The sequence below is a fragment of the Papilio polytes genome, unplaced genomic scaffold (genome assembly GCF_000836215.1).
Source record: "Papilio polytes unplaced genomic scaffold, Ppol_1.0 DF824080.1, whole genome shotgun sequence".
Classification (NCBI taxonomy): domain Eukaryota; kingdom Metazoa; phylum Arthropoda; class Insecta; order Lepidoptera; family Papilionidae; genus Papilio; species Papilio polytes.
This window is the reverse complement of record NW_013525124.1, coordinates 1085323-1106957: the sequence shown is the minus strand read 5'-3', so window position 1 is coordinate 1106957 and position 21635 is coordinate 1085323. Positions and strand designations below refer to the sequence as shown.

Here is a 21635-nt window from a genome sequence, read left to right as displayed (position 1 = left end):
AGATCGGAGTAATATTAGTCCCCTTCACAAAGTAAGAATCCTTTAGGGATATCATACTTGTATTTTTTTATGTGACATCGCTACTGTTTGTTTTCTTTTGATGTCGTTTGATTCCCGGGCGAAGTCTTTTGTTCTCCGTACATTTGAAGTAACAAATGGAGGTTCCCATTTACGCATCAAGTATTCTAGTCTCTATTTTTGGTATTGAGCAAATGCTTTTATTATCTTCATAATATTTGAGTGGTTGTTACAACAGCGAGATATACGAGTCAATCATACTTATTGTTCAATTTCGTTAACAAAGGAGTCGTCATTTTGTGTCGATTGATTGACGTTTAAATTGCTACTCAATAGTAATTTACAAGGACATGATTCGGTGACTTGAAAAGCTCTTAGACTAAGTTGAGTAACTTGATTTATTTGTATGTGTAGATATTAGTTATCTATTTTAATATTGTAATATGCTGATTTAACGTAATTAAAACTATCAAATTGCTAGGCAAGTACGTCTGTCATTTTAAAGCTCGCAAAATAAATTAGCATTGTTATACTAAATATTCAATAACACCAAATTTATGTTAAAAGAAACTAATTGAAAGTGTGTTTTTTTAGTGTAAGTAAATTATAACATTAAATAAATCTCTCATCATTAAAAACGCAAACAATTCCTAATTAATTGCTTAATATTTCGCAGGATATAAGTAAATTATGTTAAGTTGGAGTCAAGTTAAATTATGTTTAAGATCAAAGGAACTTTACGTAGTATTTTTTGCTTTATTACTTTTAATGTTATGTTTTATAAGTTGAATACTTAATGACCTTGTTCTCTTAATAAACTCTTAGGTAACATTAACACGGTTTAAGCAAATTGGAGCGTCGCCAAATTTTAACCAACACGGTTCATTAAGTCTATTTCAAGAGAACAAATCTACTAACAAAGTTATGCAGGACATAAATATATTAAAAACTCTTAAAATTAAAAGAACGTAAGATTAAAACAAGTCAAATTTTAATAGAATTTAAGTTAATTAAATGAAATAATTTTAACTTTGTCGAAATTATATTGAATTTGACATTGATAAAAAGACTTTAAATTTGTAATGTCATAAAAAATAAAATAAATCTCCTTAAGGCAACAATGACAGTGTTATTTATTAAAAAAAAAAGCAATAAAACGTCTCGGTGTCCATTGGACCCTTAAATCGAATGGGTCACGAAGCGTTACGGTATAACAGTATTGTGCTATCCAAACTTTATGGGGCCCACAATTCCGAACAAGACACATCGAAACACACAATTTTAGATATCGCGGGAAAAATATGAAGTAGGGGGTACTTGGTAGGTTTCTTTCTTTTTTAAAAGTAAGCATGTACTATCTATTATCTTGTTGTTCACTCTGCAAATTTAGAGAAATATGGTTGCTGCTGAACACCTTCTGTTACAAAAATGATTGTATGGGAAGGATACAATTCTGTAATTACGCACTTTCATCCACCGACATCTAGCATCGTCTAGCTCGAAGGTAACCGCGAGCCGTTGTTAAGTTTGAAACTTGTTATACAGTAAGTTAGCGGTCGTAACTTCTGCTTCTGGGGAAAAAACTCAGTGTACAATCAATATAAAGTTTAGTGACCGAGTCCCGTAAGATGTCCACGATTTCGATGTAATCACAGTGTAAAAACCGATGACCGATTTATAACTGTTGGTAAACCGTTTTCTTAAAGTCCTTCTCATTTATAAGCTTACCATTATTCATGAATACAAAACTATCAGTATTTATATAGGTTTTATAGAAAAAACGGGGTACTTCATTTGTATATAAGGTAATGTGTTTTTTAATATTATAAGGTGGCAAACGAGTAAGCGGCCACTTGAAACCGCCGAAATTGCGTAGCGACCCCTGCCCATAGACATCTGCAATTACAGATGCGTTGCATACCCTTAATCGACGGTGGAAGAAGACGCACATAAAGAGGATATTTCCTCTACCTATGCGTCTCTTCTACCGGCAAATCCACTTTTCCTTCCCATCCATTCCTCTTAAGAAAATGGTGGAAAGAAAAAGGGTCCAAAATTAGGCCTCCGCCACCACACTTATCAGACGAAACGCGGAATGCTAACACTTCACGCCTGTTTTCTGTGTGGTCGTGGTATTTCACCGGGCGAGCCCGTCTATTCGTGTGAAGATGTTAAAGCGGGCTCTACCACTGTTATGTGTGTAATTTAGTTGTAGTTTTGTTTAAGACATACTAAATTTTATTGCTGATATTGTACAACTTGGACTTGGGATATCAAAAATTGCACTTAGAAGCGTTGTTTTTCAAATTAGAATCAATAAGTTTAATCCTTGAGGTTCCTGGCACACTTAGTTACAGGTGAATGGCTTCGGAAACAGTTTCCAGCTCTAGACTTCCGACGTAGCGGTAAAGTTTATACAAAGTCTCTTGACTATTATAAAGACTTTGTCGCAAACCAAACGGTTTGCTTACATTGTGTATATGCAGTCATAAGTACCTATACAGTATTTTTATATGTTATACCTATACTAAGTTTCGCCCGCGACTGTCCACGTGTAATCAAAAAGCAAGTATTCTGTGTTCATCTAAGCGAAATTTAATTGAGATCCGTTCATCAGTTTAGGCTATAATTCTAATATCCACCCACCTAAACATTCGCATTTATAATATTAGCAAGTTTGAAATCGTAAAGAAATTATATGTTATTTAGACGCTAAAACATGTTTTATAATTAGCGCAGTTTTAAAGAGATTTTGTTAATTCCTATTTTGTTATTCCTAAACCAACCGGCTGGTCCAGCCTTGTTAACCTCTTGCTTTGGGTAGGCTCCGTGCTCCTTGTAGTTATAAAAGTACAGACACAATAGCTAAAATTAAATCCTAACTTGTAATTCTACTGTCTATAGCTCTTGTTTAAAATATGCTATGGTTTATTTAAAGCTTAACCGACAAACACCTTAAATTTTTAATGCATCCATGATGAATGGTTGCTATTCTAGATTGTTCTTCGAACAGACATATCGATCGCTGTTTAAAAATAGCTTAGCATCTCCATGATTTTCCATATCAAAACACTGGCATGAAATATATCTTTGTCCTTCTTATACTTACTTAAAAAACAGAGATAACAATGTTTTAGTACAGTTTATATCGTAAGTAATTAATGATGGTAATAGTGCCGCAAGGGAATATCAAGACACTATCTTATTAAATTCAATTTGTAAGTTAACAAAATAAATAGAACAGAAATAGTGTTTAATTGTGCTTCAATAAGTAATCTGTTTTTACATCTTACACATAAAATTTTGTGTCATATGAATAAATAACCTCAAAACTCCACTGTCATCACACTCATATTAATAACTAGCTATTGCCCGCGACTATAATAAGTAGCCTATAATGTCCCCGTCTATATCAGCTACCCTTCAGTGAAAGTCTGTTGGAAATCTGCCCAACCGTTTCGGAGATTACCCAACACAAATGCGGCTTGCGGACAGACAGACAGACATACAAAAAAAAATAAATGCAATTTTCGTTATCAGCAAATACATCATCTTCCCGAAATCTGGATTTTTTCTTTTGATATAACAAACAGACACTCCAATTTTATTATAAGTATAGATATTGTTTTCGTTTAAGAATTATTATAGGTGTTCATACGAGTAAAGTTCTATGGTAAGTAATATCAGTAAAAATAATTAATTATTTATAGTCTTGTCTTAATAACGGTGAAAAAGAAATGGCGTACTTAACGAAAGCATTTCTGTCTCGGAAATTTATGTCGGCTGGCTCCACGAAGTCTAGAGTGCAATACTCCAGCTTTATAACCTGTTCTCTAGTTAAATAGTAATAAAATTGGATATTTCCAAGTTTTAAACAGTTTTAATGTTATACTTTTATAATATAATATAACTAGAATATAAGATATATTAAGTCGATTGTAAAAGTAGGCGAACGATTTCCTTCATTATAAAGACTGATGATTCAAGCGATATTTTATTCCGATAGTTGAGTTAATAAAGTGTCCACGGGCGGTACCTGTTCCTTTAATAAATCAGTAATTTATGGAGAACAGCGGCTTCTGCTCTATTTCCATGTACTTAAGACTAAACGTGCTTCGAATATTCAGACCTGGTTCTTTGCAAGCAAAATGACGTCATCTTACAGTAATTATCTTACAATGTTTCCTGGCAAAAAACCTATTCTGAAACATATTGTTCTCTCGCTCATCCTCGTTGAAAGGACTGATATAACAACATTTTTTGAATACATGTTATAATAGTGAGGATACACAGTTAGAGCCTGTGATTTCCGACTACCAGATAGGTTTCAAGTTAATCATTTTTTTTATCTATTAAAATACCTCAAAAAATTCTGGGCCGATTTCAAAAATTCTTTCACCATTAGAAAGTTAAACTATTTGTGAGTAACATAGTCCATATCTATACTATTATAATAAAGCGTAAACACACACTTCTTTGTTGCCTAAGATCTCCGCAAATACAACATATTTTGAATAATCCTTTTTTTAATAATAAGCCCTACACTTACGTTACGCTTTAGGCTATATATTTTCACGCTATTAAACTTAGGGGGTAAATGTTTTGGATAAAAACCCTAATTTGGGAAAGAGACCAAAAGTTGCTGCCAACATCAAGAAAGCAAGATTGCTAAGATTTGTCATGTCGTGTCATTTTGACATTTGCTATTGATAATTTGACAAATGCAAACAATAAAATTATATTTTTATAATTACGTGCGGATAAAGCCGCACGATAACAGCTAATATTTTATAAATTCACGGGACGAAGTCGCGAGCAACAGTTAGTCCTGTAAGTAGGGATGTCATTCATTTGTTTTCTTTTAAATTATTACTGTTTTACTGTTGTAAAACTTGAATAAATGTTCGTTATATTTGAACAAATCGAACTAATTCCTTTTGATGTTGTTTCCGAATTGCCTTTAGCGTAAATACATCAGTAAATCAATTCCAGATAAAAGATGTCCCGCTTCGTGGAATTAATGTGTAATTTTCTTATTTCAGCTTACTCAAGTTACGAATTACGTTCGCCCGTCACACAGAATACGCGGGTAACTTATCTTTTCTCAGCGAGATGTTATATTTGGTAATTGAATTTTGTTGATGATACTTAATCTTTATAACTGGTACAACGGCTATTTTGTAAAACGTAACGTTATTGGCTAAGGGCACTTGATTAGTATTCTGCATTCCGCGTTTAAATCCTACATTTTCACATGAAATGTTTTTTACGAAATTCAAATGTACATTTATTTTACGTTCTTACTGTCAAGGAAATCGTGCACGTAGCTGCACAATTTCAAAGATATGGGTGAAGTCAACTAACCCGCACTGGTTGACTATGTCCTAATCACCCAAAATGAAGACACATTAAACTCTTTGTTTTTATTTTATTATTATTACAACACACATTTGATAGTGACTCGTTAATTTGTCTATAGTTCTGATTCTATTGATGTCTAATTATTAATTGTAGTTAATTAATTAGCTTCAATTCAATCCGATGACCGATCACATCTAATTCGGATGTCGACCATACACGTATTCGTAATTAGGGAAATGCAGGTGACGAAATGTGTAGGACGTACGAAACTAGTGCATTATCGTATTAGATAGAATCTAACTACAGATTTAACATATTAATCTATTTAAACTAGTAAACTTAAAAGTTACTTGAAACCTCAAGCTCACTTCACTTGCTTTTTGCCTCTTTTTATAACAAAATTTCTTAAAATCTACTGACAGAATGAACTATTACGGTTTGCAAGAAAGTTTTCGTAATTGTTGACAAATTTCGTAAGAGATTTGTTGGTGTAGTTATGTCTATTACGTTACGAAAATGTTCTCACAGATATTCGTGATAACACCTATGGTTATACAAATAAATATGAAATAGGTCACGGTAAAATATTGACAATAAAAGAGAGCTTTCCCAACGGTTATAGATATTTTATTCAACAAACAGCGTCTCAAAGTAAACTGGTCAATGCATTCGGTCCATTGAACGCGTCCCGACGTCCGCTCGAGGTGCCCATACAAATGCGCCAGGCTATGCTTATGATGTATTTAGGCTTCTGCGTTACGAGAAATTTGCTGTCGTATCTATTAGCTATTTTTTACTATTGTACTAAACATCTATTACTCTAAAGCAAAAATTCTTAATTTTATTTTTAATTCGTATCTGGCAAAAAATGATCTGAAAACAATTCGTTACCTGTAAAGAGTGTTTTTCTTTTTCAGCAATTTAATTCAAATTAGAAAAAAACAATAATTTTGTTTAATTACAAGCGATTGTTTTACATTATAAACTTAAGTGCCTTTATCTTAAGCATTCATTAAATTAGTTAATCGATCGCTGACGTTTAAATTTGTGAACACTGAGCCTTAGTGTATCTCTAGATTGCAAGGGCTCTATATCATAGTGATAAATCTTAGTCTTCGGGGAGGCGGGAGAATAAGCCGAAAGTGGAATGATAGTGGGCTAGCGGGGGCCGGCATTCAGTCACTTACCGACTACGTACTGGACCAGTCGTGTGCCTCTCTCTACCGTTACTCAAACGCGATACTTCTAAAACAGATTCACGTAAATAATACCGTGTATAGTAAATAATGATCTTCTGACCGCATGGCCAAGTCAAGTTCCAGAATAATCGGTAAGTGTAAATTTATTTTCTTACTAAGATTTTTATTTTTAGTTTTTAAATTGAGTTTGTTTACTTTAATTAGTAGTAACGTAATTTATTTTGAGGTTAGTTTTCCATTGGCTTTTTTTCTCTTTTATAATAATTTTATTAGTTACAAAAAAAATAACTAAGTCAGGGTTAGTTTATTTAATTAACGGTTCCATACTTTTAATATAAAATGTGACGTCAAATAAGGAACAAGATATGAAATATTAGCCGGTTATGAGATAATATCTCGTAAAATATGAGCGCTATGAGAAAATTAAAAGTCTCTTACGTTGTCTGTGCTTCCCTTTTGATGCATATGTGTGGCTTTATTCAGAGCACTGGCCGGTATGAATGGCAAGCTTTACGTTTTTAATGCCGGTCACGTAGTTAAATCATTGAAACATGTGAATTCGTTTATTAAAATTAATTACTACAATACTCGTAGTTTTAAAATTTGTACAATTTTAATAAAAATGTAATATTTTGTTTAACTAACTATTCTGTGTAATACCAAACTTTTTAAATTGAATTCAAATCAAGAACATTCGAAAAATACCAATAACAGACGCATTTTTTGCCAGTAATTGACAGTTACTTTTTTTGTCGGGTATTTTTATAATTGGCCAGTTTTATTGTGCGTTAATGGTGTACGTTAGCCATACCAGTAATACGCGGCCGGGTTAACAAGTTATTCCAGTGTGGACTTGTGTACGCGAGGCTTTTTGCTGCCAGTGTCAAGATCGTGTTGCTAGCTTTTTAATTTCTTTGATGGAATTCTCTGCGTTATATAGCGTATATTATGCAAGGATGTACAAGAATATATTTAGCGGTTTATTTGAGGTCGTTGAACTTGGTTTGTTTTTTAATTTTAAAAAAATCTTATTAGACTCGACTAGATAATTAGTAAGTATTTTTAAGGAGACATTAATGCATAAGCGTTTTATATCAATTTTGTGTGTAATGAAAGTCTCTTAATAGTTTATCACCAACTTTTCTATAAAAGACGACTTAAAAAGCGTTTGAAGTTATAAACGCCAATTAACGAGCTCATAGTTACAATTCATACGCCTTACTTAATACAGAAGAATAACATAATAGTTTTTACTTGAGCATTACTTATGTTATTTAAGTCTTGCATGCTCTAATGCATTTTTTATTACAAATTTAAAAAGTAAAATATTGTTCCACTGGACGACGAAGTTTGAATTGAGTGTATATTTTTCAACAAAATTTAAACCACACATCGAGACTTCTCGTGAGTGTTTTTAATTTGGGTGTCATAAGTTTTGTTTGTGTTAAATTTATAAAGTCGTACGGGTGTATTACTGCATTGCAGCTCATAGTAAAAATTAGGTCACCTGGCCTACCCGGCACTACACTTTGGAGGCCTGACAACTTGCCTATGAAATAGGTTACTCGGTAATTACACTTTTTCTGCTAATTATATTGCCTGTTTATGAAGTACTGGTGACTCTTCTTTAATTCTGCATTTAGTTCTGTTATAAATGTCCACCAAATAGTTATTATTCAAACGATGGGATAATTCAGATAACTTTAAAGTTATGAATACGATGTAATACTAATCAATAATAATATAACAAAAAGGTAATCTCTTCACTCTATTTGAGTCTACTGTTTTTTTAAACAATACAAGATTACCTTTAATTCACGTGAAGCAGAGCTTTGATGTTAAAAAAATATCCGATATTCCGTTTGCTCGATGCTGATTGAACGTTCGTTTCCCGCTCATATCGAAGTGAAACAAAATGAAAAACTAAACGAAGTTAAGTTAAAAGATACAAACACAGCGTTGATGAAAATTGAAAATTCATTTTTACTCTTAGGCTTCTTTTTATCAACGATGAAAGAGGACTAATAATTCCGTATTCATTTTAATAATTATATTAAAGCAAACATATTCAAATTCATTATATAGATTACGAAATCACAGAGATTTTTTAAAGTGAGTTTCTACAAAAATCACCCTTAAAATACAGTATTGTCTATTTTTATTTTTATACCTTTTTATGCTAATTGTAATTAATTTAATGATTAAAATTAGAGGTGACTGGGTCATAGTCAATCATGCTGTCCCAATGTCGAATCATCGTCTAGTTATCCCGTTTTTGTGGGGTTGGCATACATGGTTTTACCAACCACAATGATTTGGATAACAAGATGATAGTCTTTAAAAAGTAATAGACAAATGTTTCTAATTAATTGAAAATACGAGAATTATTCTTAAGTCTTTGATGCAACTTGCGATATTTAAAATTGCTTTCTGATATTCGATTAAAACTGTATCATATTTGACGCGGCCTGACTGGAAAGCGAAGAAGTAATGAAGTTATCGGTTTTTACTTGATAAATGATTGCCGGGTAAATCAAAACGAACGTTGCTAAGTGACTTATGACGTAGTTCAAAGTTAAATGGAAATTAATAGTCGCTTTGAAAGCTGCAACGTATGCGATTTGATTTTATAGATTTTAATGAACATTAGGGATGTTAAATTAGCTTTCATGAATCGATTACTATTTTAGCGGTGCTTGTTTGTATGTGATTTTGTTTTGGACTGTTCATCGCACTTAAGTATAACGTTACAAGTTAAATTGCGAACAGTAAAACCGCCATAAAAGTGGTCTGGCTGGTTCTGATATAGAGATGGAGAAAAATATACACCCGTAACGTTTTTATTGTCTGTACTCGCTATGCTGTATACAATATCACTTACCGAGCTGTCTAGGGTTGTCAAACATTTATTTAATTAATTTTCATTTTTACCATTAAAATTACCTTTTCCAAGCAAGAATCCATCTAACTTTAAAGACGGTGAATCTGGTTTTACTAATTTAACTTACACTGAAAAAACAGTTGTTATTTTTTCACCTATGAAATAAACAATCAAAGACAAAATACATTACAGTAGTTAAATAATATGGAAATAAAAAGTCTAAAAGTCTCATATCGTTATATTAGAACTATGCTATACGAGTATTGTTGTCTGTATGAAAACTTATTAACTTAACTAATAACTTTCCTAAGTATGTTAGTCAAATTATACTTCAAACTACGAATCATAGAGTCAGAGCACGGCTACACAAGGATGGATTTTTTAACATCTCCACATTTGATAGGATCGTGGTCAAATGTACGATAAAAAACATCAAAACTCAATTGAAAATCGTTACATTTCTAATCGTAGCATTAAAGAATGCACCCGTAAGAAACGATCGGACACAAGCGGTCGTTCCGGTTCGTATATCGAGGTAATCGAATCACGATGGTCGAGCTTTTTTATCACTTTTGTATTGGAATGAGATAAAAATAGTACGTCGGGTTCCTTAACACCGGTGGTTAAATAATTGAGGCGAGTTTTCTTTTTGTTTCAAGCGGCGCAAGCGCATCGAGTCGTGCGACATGGACGTTTTTTACTCACCAGTACCGTTATTTCCATAGCTAACCTTAAATGTAGAGTTTTTAACTTTGTTTTTTTTTATTAGAAAGAAGTGAACCAATAAAGATTTCATCTAATTTTAAGTCTGCAGCTTTTAAAATTAACACTTTATAGTGCAGAATAATATATAAATAATACAAACTAAATGGAAATATCCAGGTCATTATTACAATGCGAAGATGGTACTTAAGTCGTACAGTTTGACACGGAAAGAGGTCGGATTTGTCGTTCCCTCAGAGGACGTATTACATAATTTATATCCGGAATACCTGGAATTATTCGGAATAAATTCGGTGTTAACGCGGAATTATTAAAATAACGCCCTTCGGCCACGGCATTTGTTTATGGTGTTGTTTACATTCGCTGGAAATAAGCAATAACATCGCTTCTCGGGTCGTTAAAGAGAAATAAAGGTACAATATTACGGTGGCAAGTATAAATTAAATTTATCGATGGTAATAATAAATTTTATTACGATGATTTAGAAAGCGTCCTATTTGTTGTTGGAATTAATTTTATCTTTATTACTTTAGTATTTTGTTGATAGGTAATTTTGTAAACTTTTGACTGAAAAAACGCAAATTACGGTACAAAATAAAAGTTGAATAAAACTTTTCCCTTTGTGATTTGTTAATATTTTCGGGTTGATAAACGTTGAGATGAATCATCAGAGGTGTTTGCAAATATTGAACGAATGAACGGAATGTAAACGAATGCAGCGTCGACACACGATATTTAGATTCAGCAAACATACGTGGCGATAGGGATTTTTGAAGCATTTTCATATGTATGAAAAATTTGAATATTTTTACAGCGCTCCGACGTTACTCGATTTACTACGATAAAAATTTGTTCTGCAAAAAAGATGTGTTTGTGTGGAATTTTTATATGACCAAATTGAGGACGATTTGGTTGTTACTTTTAGTTGACATTTTAAAGGTCTTTTTTTTTGATTTACATTAACTTTAATTCGATTAATGTATTGGTAAAGCTTTGGATTTAGTTTCTTTATGTTTTCATTAATACTATCTCTATTTATTTGTACAAGTTGGGTAACACTTTTGGCTGAAGGCGTTCGACCTTTGCCCGATTAATTTGATTGGGCTTTATAAGTTTATTTTTGTAAGCAACACTAACTTAATTTGTATTGTTCTAATATAGGTCTGTTTGGAATTTTATCAAAACACTAGAGTATAGATGTTTTCTATATTCACATTACGTGTGTTTTATTTCTTTTAGTGTAGTCCCGCGCGGGAAGTCTCGTGCAAACTTGCTCCGGACTTTTTGCTCGCTTCGTTTCCTCTTTACAAAACTCTACGTGCTTTCATTATATTTTCATTCGTATGTACAACATCTGTGTTTTATAAACTCACTGTTTGGAAAAATAACTTTGTGGTTAAACTCGCAGCTTAAGTTTGTTATAATATCATTTTGTATTTTACTGGCTGCTTTTGTATTTTATTTTATCGGCTGGTTGGTGTATGGTAGAGTACATTGTGCCGACCCTCCATAAGGATAAGGATGATGATGACAAAGCTTTAAGAAGATTATTAATAAAAGCTATATCATACAATCTAAGAACCTCAAAACTAATGTTAAGGATTGTGGTAACGTATAAGTTTGAGACCTCAATCGTGACCTGGATAATCATCGCAGGAAACGAACTTACGAACTACTGATAAAGCACGCGCACTAAAGTTACACATTGCCACTTCATCAAGATACTTTAGTGAGGAACAAAGTTATCTATAGCATCTCAATGACATCGTCGTGATGTAACTGATATTATTTCATTCGTTCATTCGTCAACTCGTTCATTTATTAAATATTATTAGGTGGCAAACGAGCAAGCGACCTTCCCTCAGCATCCTTTCCTCTTAAGAAAATGGTGGAAAGTGAAAGGGACTAAAATTAAGATTATGTAAAAACAATATATATGGGAATCCAAAGTACCTACACGGCGGAATATTTATTTCATTTTTAAAAACTACATTTTTTTTCTAATGCGCTGCTTCTTTGATAGTTTCCTCTTCGCAAATTTCTTAAAACAATAATATTCATTAAAAATAGTTGAGCTTTTACTTAGAAATACTTGGTATCTGCAACATAAAGAATTCTTAACGGCCCATTAGAGCGCTTAGTGTAGGAAAAACTAAAATAACATAAAACAACAAAACAATTACATTTACTTGCAAATTTAACGTCACATGAGAATGCACTACACTCACGAGCATTCCACTTAAAGGACTATCTAAATGTCATTAAGTGTACAGAAGACTCATTTACGAAGAAAAGTTATACTGTAAGACATATCTGTGTTACCACTGCGAAAACATCTGCATAAAAAGATCTTATCGTCTCGCTCATTCTCTTTAAAACAACAAGGATGACAAGCTTTTTCTCCATCATGCATTAAGCTTGTATAACGAAGACAGAAGCAAAGTAGATTACAATGCACATAGACTATGAGATCGGCAGACTGTTTAATTCCTGTTTATCGGGAATGCGATGCACGAAGCTACGTAATTGCGTTTGACAGCTTCGTTTGTTACGACTGTATTAAGCAATTGTAACTTAGTTTGCAGTTCAATTTGTATTGCAACAGAAAGTAAGGGTCAATTTAAAACCAGCGTTAACAAAAATTTTTAAATTTTATAGTTAGTTTTAGCAAACTTTTCTTACTTACCTTTTGGTGTGAACGAGTGAATGACAATTTAGTTTGACACTCCTCATTTGAAAAAGGAATGATAATAATATGATGAAATTATAGAAACTCAGTTCTGTCGGTCTCATTAAAGGTCAGGTTCCACTGGAGTATATTTTTCAATTATCCTTGAGGCAAATTTTTCCTTAATGATACAGAAATCATTATTTTTTCTTTGATTTGATCAGAAATCAAATACTTCATTTGATTCAAGTTTCAATTTATTTATTTATTCCGAGCCCCTTGGATATTGCGGAGAAATAATGCTTTTCTTTTATTTGTAAACGAAATGCTTGGATTTATTAAGTGAACTTTGTTGGTAGGTTATTATTGGTGAATATAATACATTTACCTATAGTTTAATGGCGATTAAGTTGTTTATATAGATGCTCTTTTTACATTGGAAATCGTACTCAGATATCATTTAAGTTAAATTTAAATGATCAGTTACGTAAGTTATATAGTGGGATTTTTTAAATAAATCGTTGAAAAAATTCGAATGTAAATGCAGATAGGAATATTTTATTCAGTGACCCGCTCCACTGTAACCCAGTTTAACTTAAAAAAGCATTTCGCTTTTACGAAATAAGCAATCGTCATAATATTTGGTTCAAAATTTGTGAAGTATAAAGAAGTCAAAGTACAACACACGATCTGTTAGTTTTGGTCAATTTTAAATAGAAGATAAATATGTTAGAAATGTTTTTTTATAGGTCTATTATATTTATTCAAAAAAGTTATAGCTCCACGTATATTCTATTATAATATAAATTGTATGTTAGAAACAAATTAAATAATTATTCTAAAGTAATCGTTAATGATTCTTCAATTTTCTATTCTCAAATCTTAATGAAACTATCCAATTTAAATTGCTGAATATTCGTGGGAAGTTCTTTGATCCATCAATTATGACAAGTATTATCCGCTAACTGTTAAACCCATTTTCCACTAAGTTACCAGTCGCAATTTGTAGTGCATGTCTGTTATCTTTATAAGTCACGACCGCGCCAGTGTAAATAAAACATGGTAATAGAAATAGTAGTCGCACGGTTTATCGCTTAGTGGAAAAGGGGGTCTATGTGTGAAACCGTAACTGTTGTTCGATGAATTAATTCATCTTGCCCATGACCTCGATCCCAAGCGCCATTGAGATAAAAGATTTAATTAGTCACTCTTGAATAACTGTTTATTGCTTTTTTCTGTGTTTGTGTGCATTTTTAATATGTATGAGAGATATGGTAATGTAATGAATGAGAGTTTTAATGCAAATAAAGTGTGCATTTAAAATAAAGTTAACGGTATATTGTCATTTTAGTCTACATTTTAAACAAAAACAACACAAATATGGTTTTAGATAGAAGATAAGAAATTATAAAACATGATTAACATTATGTGATTTTTTATGTTGTACATATAATAGATATAAAGGTATCAATTGTTCAACGTAAAGCGTATCTTTTATAAAAAGATAGTACGATTGGGATCGATTGAAAATAGGAACCTTTTCCAATCCGCGCCCGAGGGCTCAAGTCCGCAGCGTTATTGGATGTCACGACCTCACCGGCTGAGTTAGTGGCCAGTTTGAAATTTGTATTTCCCATACTAAAGTTTATGTAAACGTGAATTTATATTGAAATATTATGTGTAACTTTATTAGTTAAACTTCTTTATGTAGTAGATATAGATTTCTATGGATATAAAATGAAATATGTTCATCTAACTTTGATATTGTATTTAGAAACCAGTACGACTTTTTTCTTATAATATAGGGTGGTAAACGAACGAGCGGCCACCTGAATTCGCCAAGAAAGCGAAGCGATCGCTGCCCATATATATCAGCAATTGCATTTGCGTTCTTCATCAGACGAAACGCGGAATTGCTTGCACTTCACGCCTGTTTACTGTGTGGTCGTGGTATTACACTGGGCGAGCCGACCTATTCTTGCGAAGATGTTAAAGCGGGCTCTACCACTGTTAAAACACTTCTTCCATTTCACTCCTGTCTTTTGTGTGGGACTTTGGAACCGTCTTGAACCGGACGTATCGTAAAGGCCGGTATCTGCAATTCCTTTGGTGTTGCGGATGTCCACGGGATTCGATGATCACCTTGGTGGTCTCGTCTCTCTTATCTAATCTCTTATGTAAAAAGATGTCTTCTTTGAAAATTTTAATTACAATATCTCTATAAGTTAGTTAGGAGAAATTTACGGTAGTTAGGATGAAGTACAAAAAACCTAAAACTAAGGTCCTTTTTAGTGGCTAATTAACGCCATTGCGTGCATTAGTAAAGATTTTAAGTTAAGACAGATGACCGCTTATGAAGATCGAGTTGTCAATTAGCTCGTGGTTCAAATTACCTTATTAACTTTCCTATTCATGATAGAAACCTAATGGTTGCCATCTCTTTATTAGGTTATAAGCGACAGATAATCTTACTTTTTAATGATGGATGAATGTTTGTTAGAGTTTGTAGCCTCTCGCGGAAGATCAGCGCTGGGTACTTCAATTAGGGGCATCTAGCATTTATAGCTGAGCGAGGACCCAATCCAGGCAGCATTGCAACGCTAATTTTTAATTTTTTTTTTCATTTCATTAGTTGCGTTTTTCATCATTTTGTATTTAATTACTTTTGATATCATAATTGTATTGTAGTAAGGAGTAGTAGTAGTAAGGATTAGACGGTGTTTTATTTATTTTTTATTTAAACGGGTGAACTGATGTCAATGAAATTTGACATAAGTATAGAGCATAGTTTGGAAGAACATATAGGCTACTTACTTTTGTATTTTTTTCAATTTCACGCGGACGGGGTCGCGGGCGAAAGCTAGTTAATTCATAACGGGCTATAACCGTACTCACTGTATAAAGGTTTTTATTATTCCGTCCACTTGAATTAACAATTCCTTGGTTTAATTTTACTCGAGTCTCCGGAGGTTACTGAAGTAATATCACTTTACCCCTTTCTCATGCAAAGAAGGCAGTTAATTATGAAACTGGTCGGGCTATATGAGGCTTGGACCTTTATTCTCTTAAGACTTTTATATCTCTAGGGTCATACAATTGGTTCCAAGTAGGTTTTGTGCTCGTTCTCATTCGGGTTAACTACTTGTGATTATTTTTATTGTTGTTATAAAGTTTGAATTGCGTATGTTTTGTATGGGCCGTGAAATTTTATTTTTATCTATTGAAGTATTTACTTATTTTTCTTCAATAGATAAAAATAAATTTTTATTCAAGGCTTCATAACCTAATTTGGTAAGTAGCATAATTAAATAAAGATTAAACAGTTTGCAAGTAGAGAAACGTAAAGTTATCTTATATATCGATGTAGATTCTGAAAAAAAAATACGGAAAGGAAAAAGTGTGAACTATCCTAAATGCATTATCGGTGTCCAAATAACAGTATAAAATGTTATAGAATGTATTATATCTTTAATGTTAATTAGAAACTGTACATAACACATTGCTCATTAGACTACGGCGACGAGGCCATGAACTTAAGGACCACACTCGTCGTTTAACGACCGGCCAACATCAGTGGGAACAAACCGCGCTCACGTCGTTTGTCTGAACATGCCTTAACATTTATGACTTTAGTATTTTATGTCCCTATAACAATACTTTGTTGTTTTAACATAGCTGTCGGTATTGTCGTTTTATGTTATTGGATCTTATATTCTCAATGTTTCATAATTTACATATATACTAGCTTACGCCCGCGACTCCGTCCGCATAGAATTTAAAAAAAGGGAATAGCCTATGTGTTCTTTCAGACTATCCTCTACATCTATACAAAATTTCATCGAAATCCGTTCAGCAGTTTAGGCTACAACTCTAACAAACATCCATCCTTCCATCCATCCATTTAAAATTACGCTTTTATAATATTAGTATGATATTAGTCATGTCAATAGACTTTATATAACTTTAAACTGTCGTGGTTTTTACAATTATAATGTTCGTAAGATACGGGTTTCTTACCACGATTGGGTTGTTTAGCTCCTGATATTTCGGCACAGTTGCATGCGCCATGCTCACGGGCTGACTGAAGTGATCGGTAGTGTGAAAAAAAAGTTTGTTATTATTTTAAAAGTTATTTTAAAAACATTATAATCGATAGACTTCGTTACATAATAGTCGCTTGGCAATGTAATCATACTAATATGATGGATTTTTATTAGAGTTCATATCCTAAACGGCTGAACGAATTTCGATAAAATTTGGTACAGATGTAGAGGATAGTCTGGAACCCACAGGCTACTTACTTTTGTTTCTTTAATTTCACGCAGACGCAGTCGCTGTTGAGCTAGTTATCAAAAAAGTTAAACAATCAGTTATTTATGCTGGTATTATAAAGAGAGATTTGATAGTTCATTTGCATTAAATAGGCTGCAAAATTGAACGGATTTGAAAATTCTGTCACTGTTAGAAATTAACACTATTTTATGGTGACACCAGTTATGTTTTTATTCTGTGGGGACGAATTCACGAGCAAAAGCTTGTTTAATTTATTTTTAATATCAATTACTGTAATGAAATGTTTTATTTCATAAGCTGCTTTTTATTTTATTATCTTTAAAGATGGTTATTATGATAAAAAATTAAAACATAGCTTATTTAGCTGGATCTGCGAAATGGAAATAACCGACGAGCTTTTTTGAGATAAGTACTGACTACAGATTTTTTACTGCGGCCGAGCTTCTATTTAAATAATTGCCGGGTTTTAAATTTTACTTTACAAACGTATTAAAAAAATAATTTAATTAGTATATGGTATAGTGTAGAAAAGCTCACATTTATTTTATGTAAAAATGCTATCGGTACATTTTAAATTAGTTTTTTTTTAATGCTAAAAACATTGCTGGCAGTAAATACTTAAAATGGTTAACCGTGTCAAAGAAAAGGCAAAACGTTTATAAAGACCTTTTGCTTGACACAGTAAAGCTGTTAAATTATTATCCTTATTAAAACATTAAAATGCTCGCTTAAGTTGAACGAAGGATTAAATATGAGGTAAGTGGGGTATTCTGGATTTCCTACACGGCTGTAAATTCTGTTCTTTACATTTAAACGTTGGCTTTTTGTACATACAGAGTGTTCTATTTTTTAAATTATTTAATTGTCAACTTTACTAATATTTATAAAGTTTTATGGTAGTAAATTAAAAAAAAAACATTCCTTTAATAAATGTTTTCTGTCAAACAAATTAGGAGCGTAATTATATCAACTCTTGAACAACAAATTATATGAAAAATATTTTACAACTACCTGTTTGTCGAGACTTCGTCCGCGCGAAATTTAAAATATAGCCTATGTTATTCACAGATAAATTACCTTTCTTATGGCGAAAGCATTTTTAAAATCGGTTCAGTAATTTTTACGTGAATCGAATACATACAAAACTAAAAATCATTCTTCTTTAAAATATAAGTATAGATTTCTTGAGAGTGTATAAGACAGTAACAATTTGATGTGAACAAAAACTTAATTAAACAAACTAGGCATTACGTATTTTATTAATTGATGCGTAAATTATACCAAGCTTACCTTGTAAAGTAAACTCGAAATGTAAAAAGAAATTTAAATCGCAAACAATTGCAATAAAGCGTTAATTCCACTTGAATATTGGCACATTTATTTCAGTGCCCACTTCAACGAAGAAACAGAAAAACAAATTAGCAAGTCAAATCCTAGCGTCGAGTTTATCTTTTGAATGTTGAGGCATGAGATTACTCTCCGCTCGCCCCATCTCTAATTATTCGGTTTTAACGTGATTGTTTTGTAAAAGCTTTTATTTCCTTGGTTTTCTGTGCAGATTGATAACTTTAACTAATTCATGTTTTCGGAATTAAATAATTTAAACAAAAGTACATCGGTGATATTCCAAATTCATACTTTGATAAAAAATCAATTTATGCTTATTACAGTTTGTTTTACTATTACGCGAAGAGAATCCTGTATTCATATTTTTTCTTATTTAGCAAAACAAAAGGCCAGACAATCACCTGATGGTTACTCGTATACTACCATTTGGATTGTAGATGTTTAGTGATACGAATTTTAAGCAAAGTTTATGTATAAAATGTATTGTGAAACATAACAAGAGACATACTACGTATACCAATGTGGAATATGTAGTGCACTTATTTCAAAATATCGAATAACAAAATGTAATATTTCATTGCAAATTCCATGATGTATTGTATTCGAGTATTTTTATTGTCTGTTACGTTCATTTGCTGTGAGCGTATTGGCTTTGTTTAATCAATGTAAATGGTAAATGATTGAGAGCTTTTGTTCGTAACTCAGAATTGTGCAATGCTATTATGAAAGTACGTCTGCATACTTCATTTAAAGAACGAATTAATGATTTACTCAATGTGAAGCGTCAATAACCTAATGGTTTGGGGAAGCGACTACCGATCTTGCGGTCGAGGGTTCGCATTCCGCCATTCGACTTTTGTTGGTAACCATATCCTAGCACAAGCCTAGAACCTAGTTGGAATGCTTAAAGAAAATATTAGTAAATTAACAAAAAATTACTATAACCTAACTCAACTTTCTAAAATTGCGGTGAAATTGAAGTCTACCTGAGTTTGGTTTCATAAAACTTAATTCGAAAGATCTGGAAGATTTAATTCCTAAATTTAGTTCCTTTTCCATCCCATTCTTTTCTCGTCAGGAAAGTTTGTTAAGAGAAAGTAGATTTATGATGAACGAGACGCATAAGAAGGGGAAGTATCCTCTTTAGGTGCGTCTCCTCCTCTGTCGCTTAAGGGTAGGCCACGCATCGTTGTTGTTATGGGTAGCGGTCGTTTCGTCAATCAGGTGGCCCCCTGCTCGTTTGTCATCTTATGATTAAAAAAGGAATGAGGAATTTAGTCTACTAAGGGATAGAACATAAAAGAATATTGCCACATCAGACGTTGAGCGGGTAAATCATTTTAACTGTATAAAGTAACTCATTCAAACATCTCTCACTTTTTATGAATACCGAATATATTCCAAAAAACATCAGATATGCTTTCACAGAAGGCTTTATTTGTATTTTATGTTGCATAATCTGGATAAAGAATGTACTAAAGTAATAAAAAAACAAGTTCGCTATATCTGTACGTGCATAAGGCGCTGGAATCGACAGGGAACATCTTGTGACGTATGAAAGGAGCAATAAACGTTCCAGTAAATGTATGTGCAGAGATACGCTCGCACATAAAGTTAATCGGTAAGCTTAGAGAAATGTTGTTTTGTTCTTCTTTTCTTGTATTGTTCATACTATGGAGTTTATTTTATAAACGCAGTGGTGATTACTTTGATTTTTAAATTAAGAGTAGGCACTAAAGAATATTTGTCGTATGCTATTTAACCATATTTCAATATTGTAAATATCAATTTTTTTTACTTTACTTTTTTTACGTTACTTTTACTTGTTCTTAGTGCAATGTGGGAAGCAATTACTATGTTATTATCTTCTTGAGATTACACGCGAATGTTAGAGCGCACAGAGCACAGAATTGTACCACGCTCTCGAGAAACCGTTTAATTTTCTGGTACATTAAAGTGTCTCAGGTTCATATATTACAAAAAAATGTACGTAGAACGTAACGAATATATGACAAAGTAGGAAATTTTAATGTTAACTAAATTAGATAATCTCCAGTTTGATTATTGCCTCTTTTTATATAGGGTTGCTGAATTTCAAGTTACGTAGTGCAGTAACGCATTCCATTAAGTTATCGAACCAAAAGCACTAACGAATTGTTAAAAATAGTTGGGAAACGCGCCGTTAGTAAACAAATTGAAATTAGCGTTTAATAATTATGGGTGATGACAAAAAAAGACATATTGCACCGAAAATATTAAAGAAGTCCGTAAAAGTTCATCGCCATTCAACCTCAAATGATTTATTAATGCTTACTCAGAATGTTACTTTAAAATAGCGATTCTTTTACAAAGTAATGTACGAATTTAAAATAATCATTTGTGGCGTAGCTTAAATGTGCGCATTACTGCGCGAAGTGACCAAAATTGGTTTGCGGTTTCCGTGATCCAATTTGGTTCACGTACAAAGGAATACCGACAGAATAACTCGAGAGTAATGGCTCTGTTATGCTTAAATGACAAGAAAGATGGTTATTCGATTACGCGAATTAAGTAAAGTTGAAATGATAGTATCAAGGATTTTAATTTCCTTCCCTGAAAGTTTTAAATTTAGAGCTTATAAAACACGTAACTATTGACAAGTATCTATAATGTGAGTGTACCTATAATGTTACACCGTTGTTACACACGGGTAGTAAATAAAATTCCTCGACTGTACAGCTGGATTCATTTATTATATCATCCTTGTTTTATAAAATTATATGTAGAGTTGAAAATAATGATTTGAAAGACTTGCGTAGAATATAATTCTAGACTGTATCATATTTCTAAAGATAAAGTTGCCGTTTGCTTGACCACTGTAACCACAGCATTCAAGATACACAGTTACATAAATATCTTTATTAGAGCATTGTTTATTTATGTCAAAATAGTTTAAAAATCCTGACTATTTCTTTAGAAAGAAATAGATTTGACGCTACTTTAGGTTATGTTTATTACTTATTTAAATGAAAAAGAAATCTTATTAGTTTGGTAATTATAAACATTAAAATAAGAAGCAAATGGTTCAAGAGCGTAGCCAGCAGATGGCCTAGGCTATATCTAGGCCTACGGTAGGGGTAGCCCAAGGAAAATCAATCTGGAACAC

General features: G+C 32.4%; 1 protein-coding gene across 1 annotated transcript in view; it reads left to right on the top strand.

Moving 5' to 3' along the window:
• Positions 1–6543: 6543 nt before the first annotated feature.
• The window catches only part of LOC106100028 (serine-rich adhesin for platelets), a 34498-nt gene continuing 19406 nt past the window's right edge, over positions 6544–21635 (top strand). Inside the window, exon 1 of the mRNA XM_013278764.1 lies at positions 6544–6709. Within this exon, the coding sequence (XP_013134218.1) occupies positions 6682–6709 (28 nt within the window). The 5' untranslated portion in view covers positions 6544–6681. The remainder of the gene's footprint in view (positions 6710–21635) is intronic.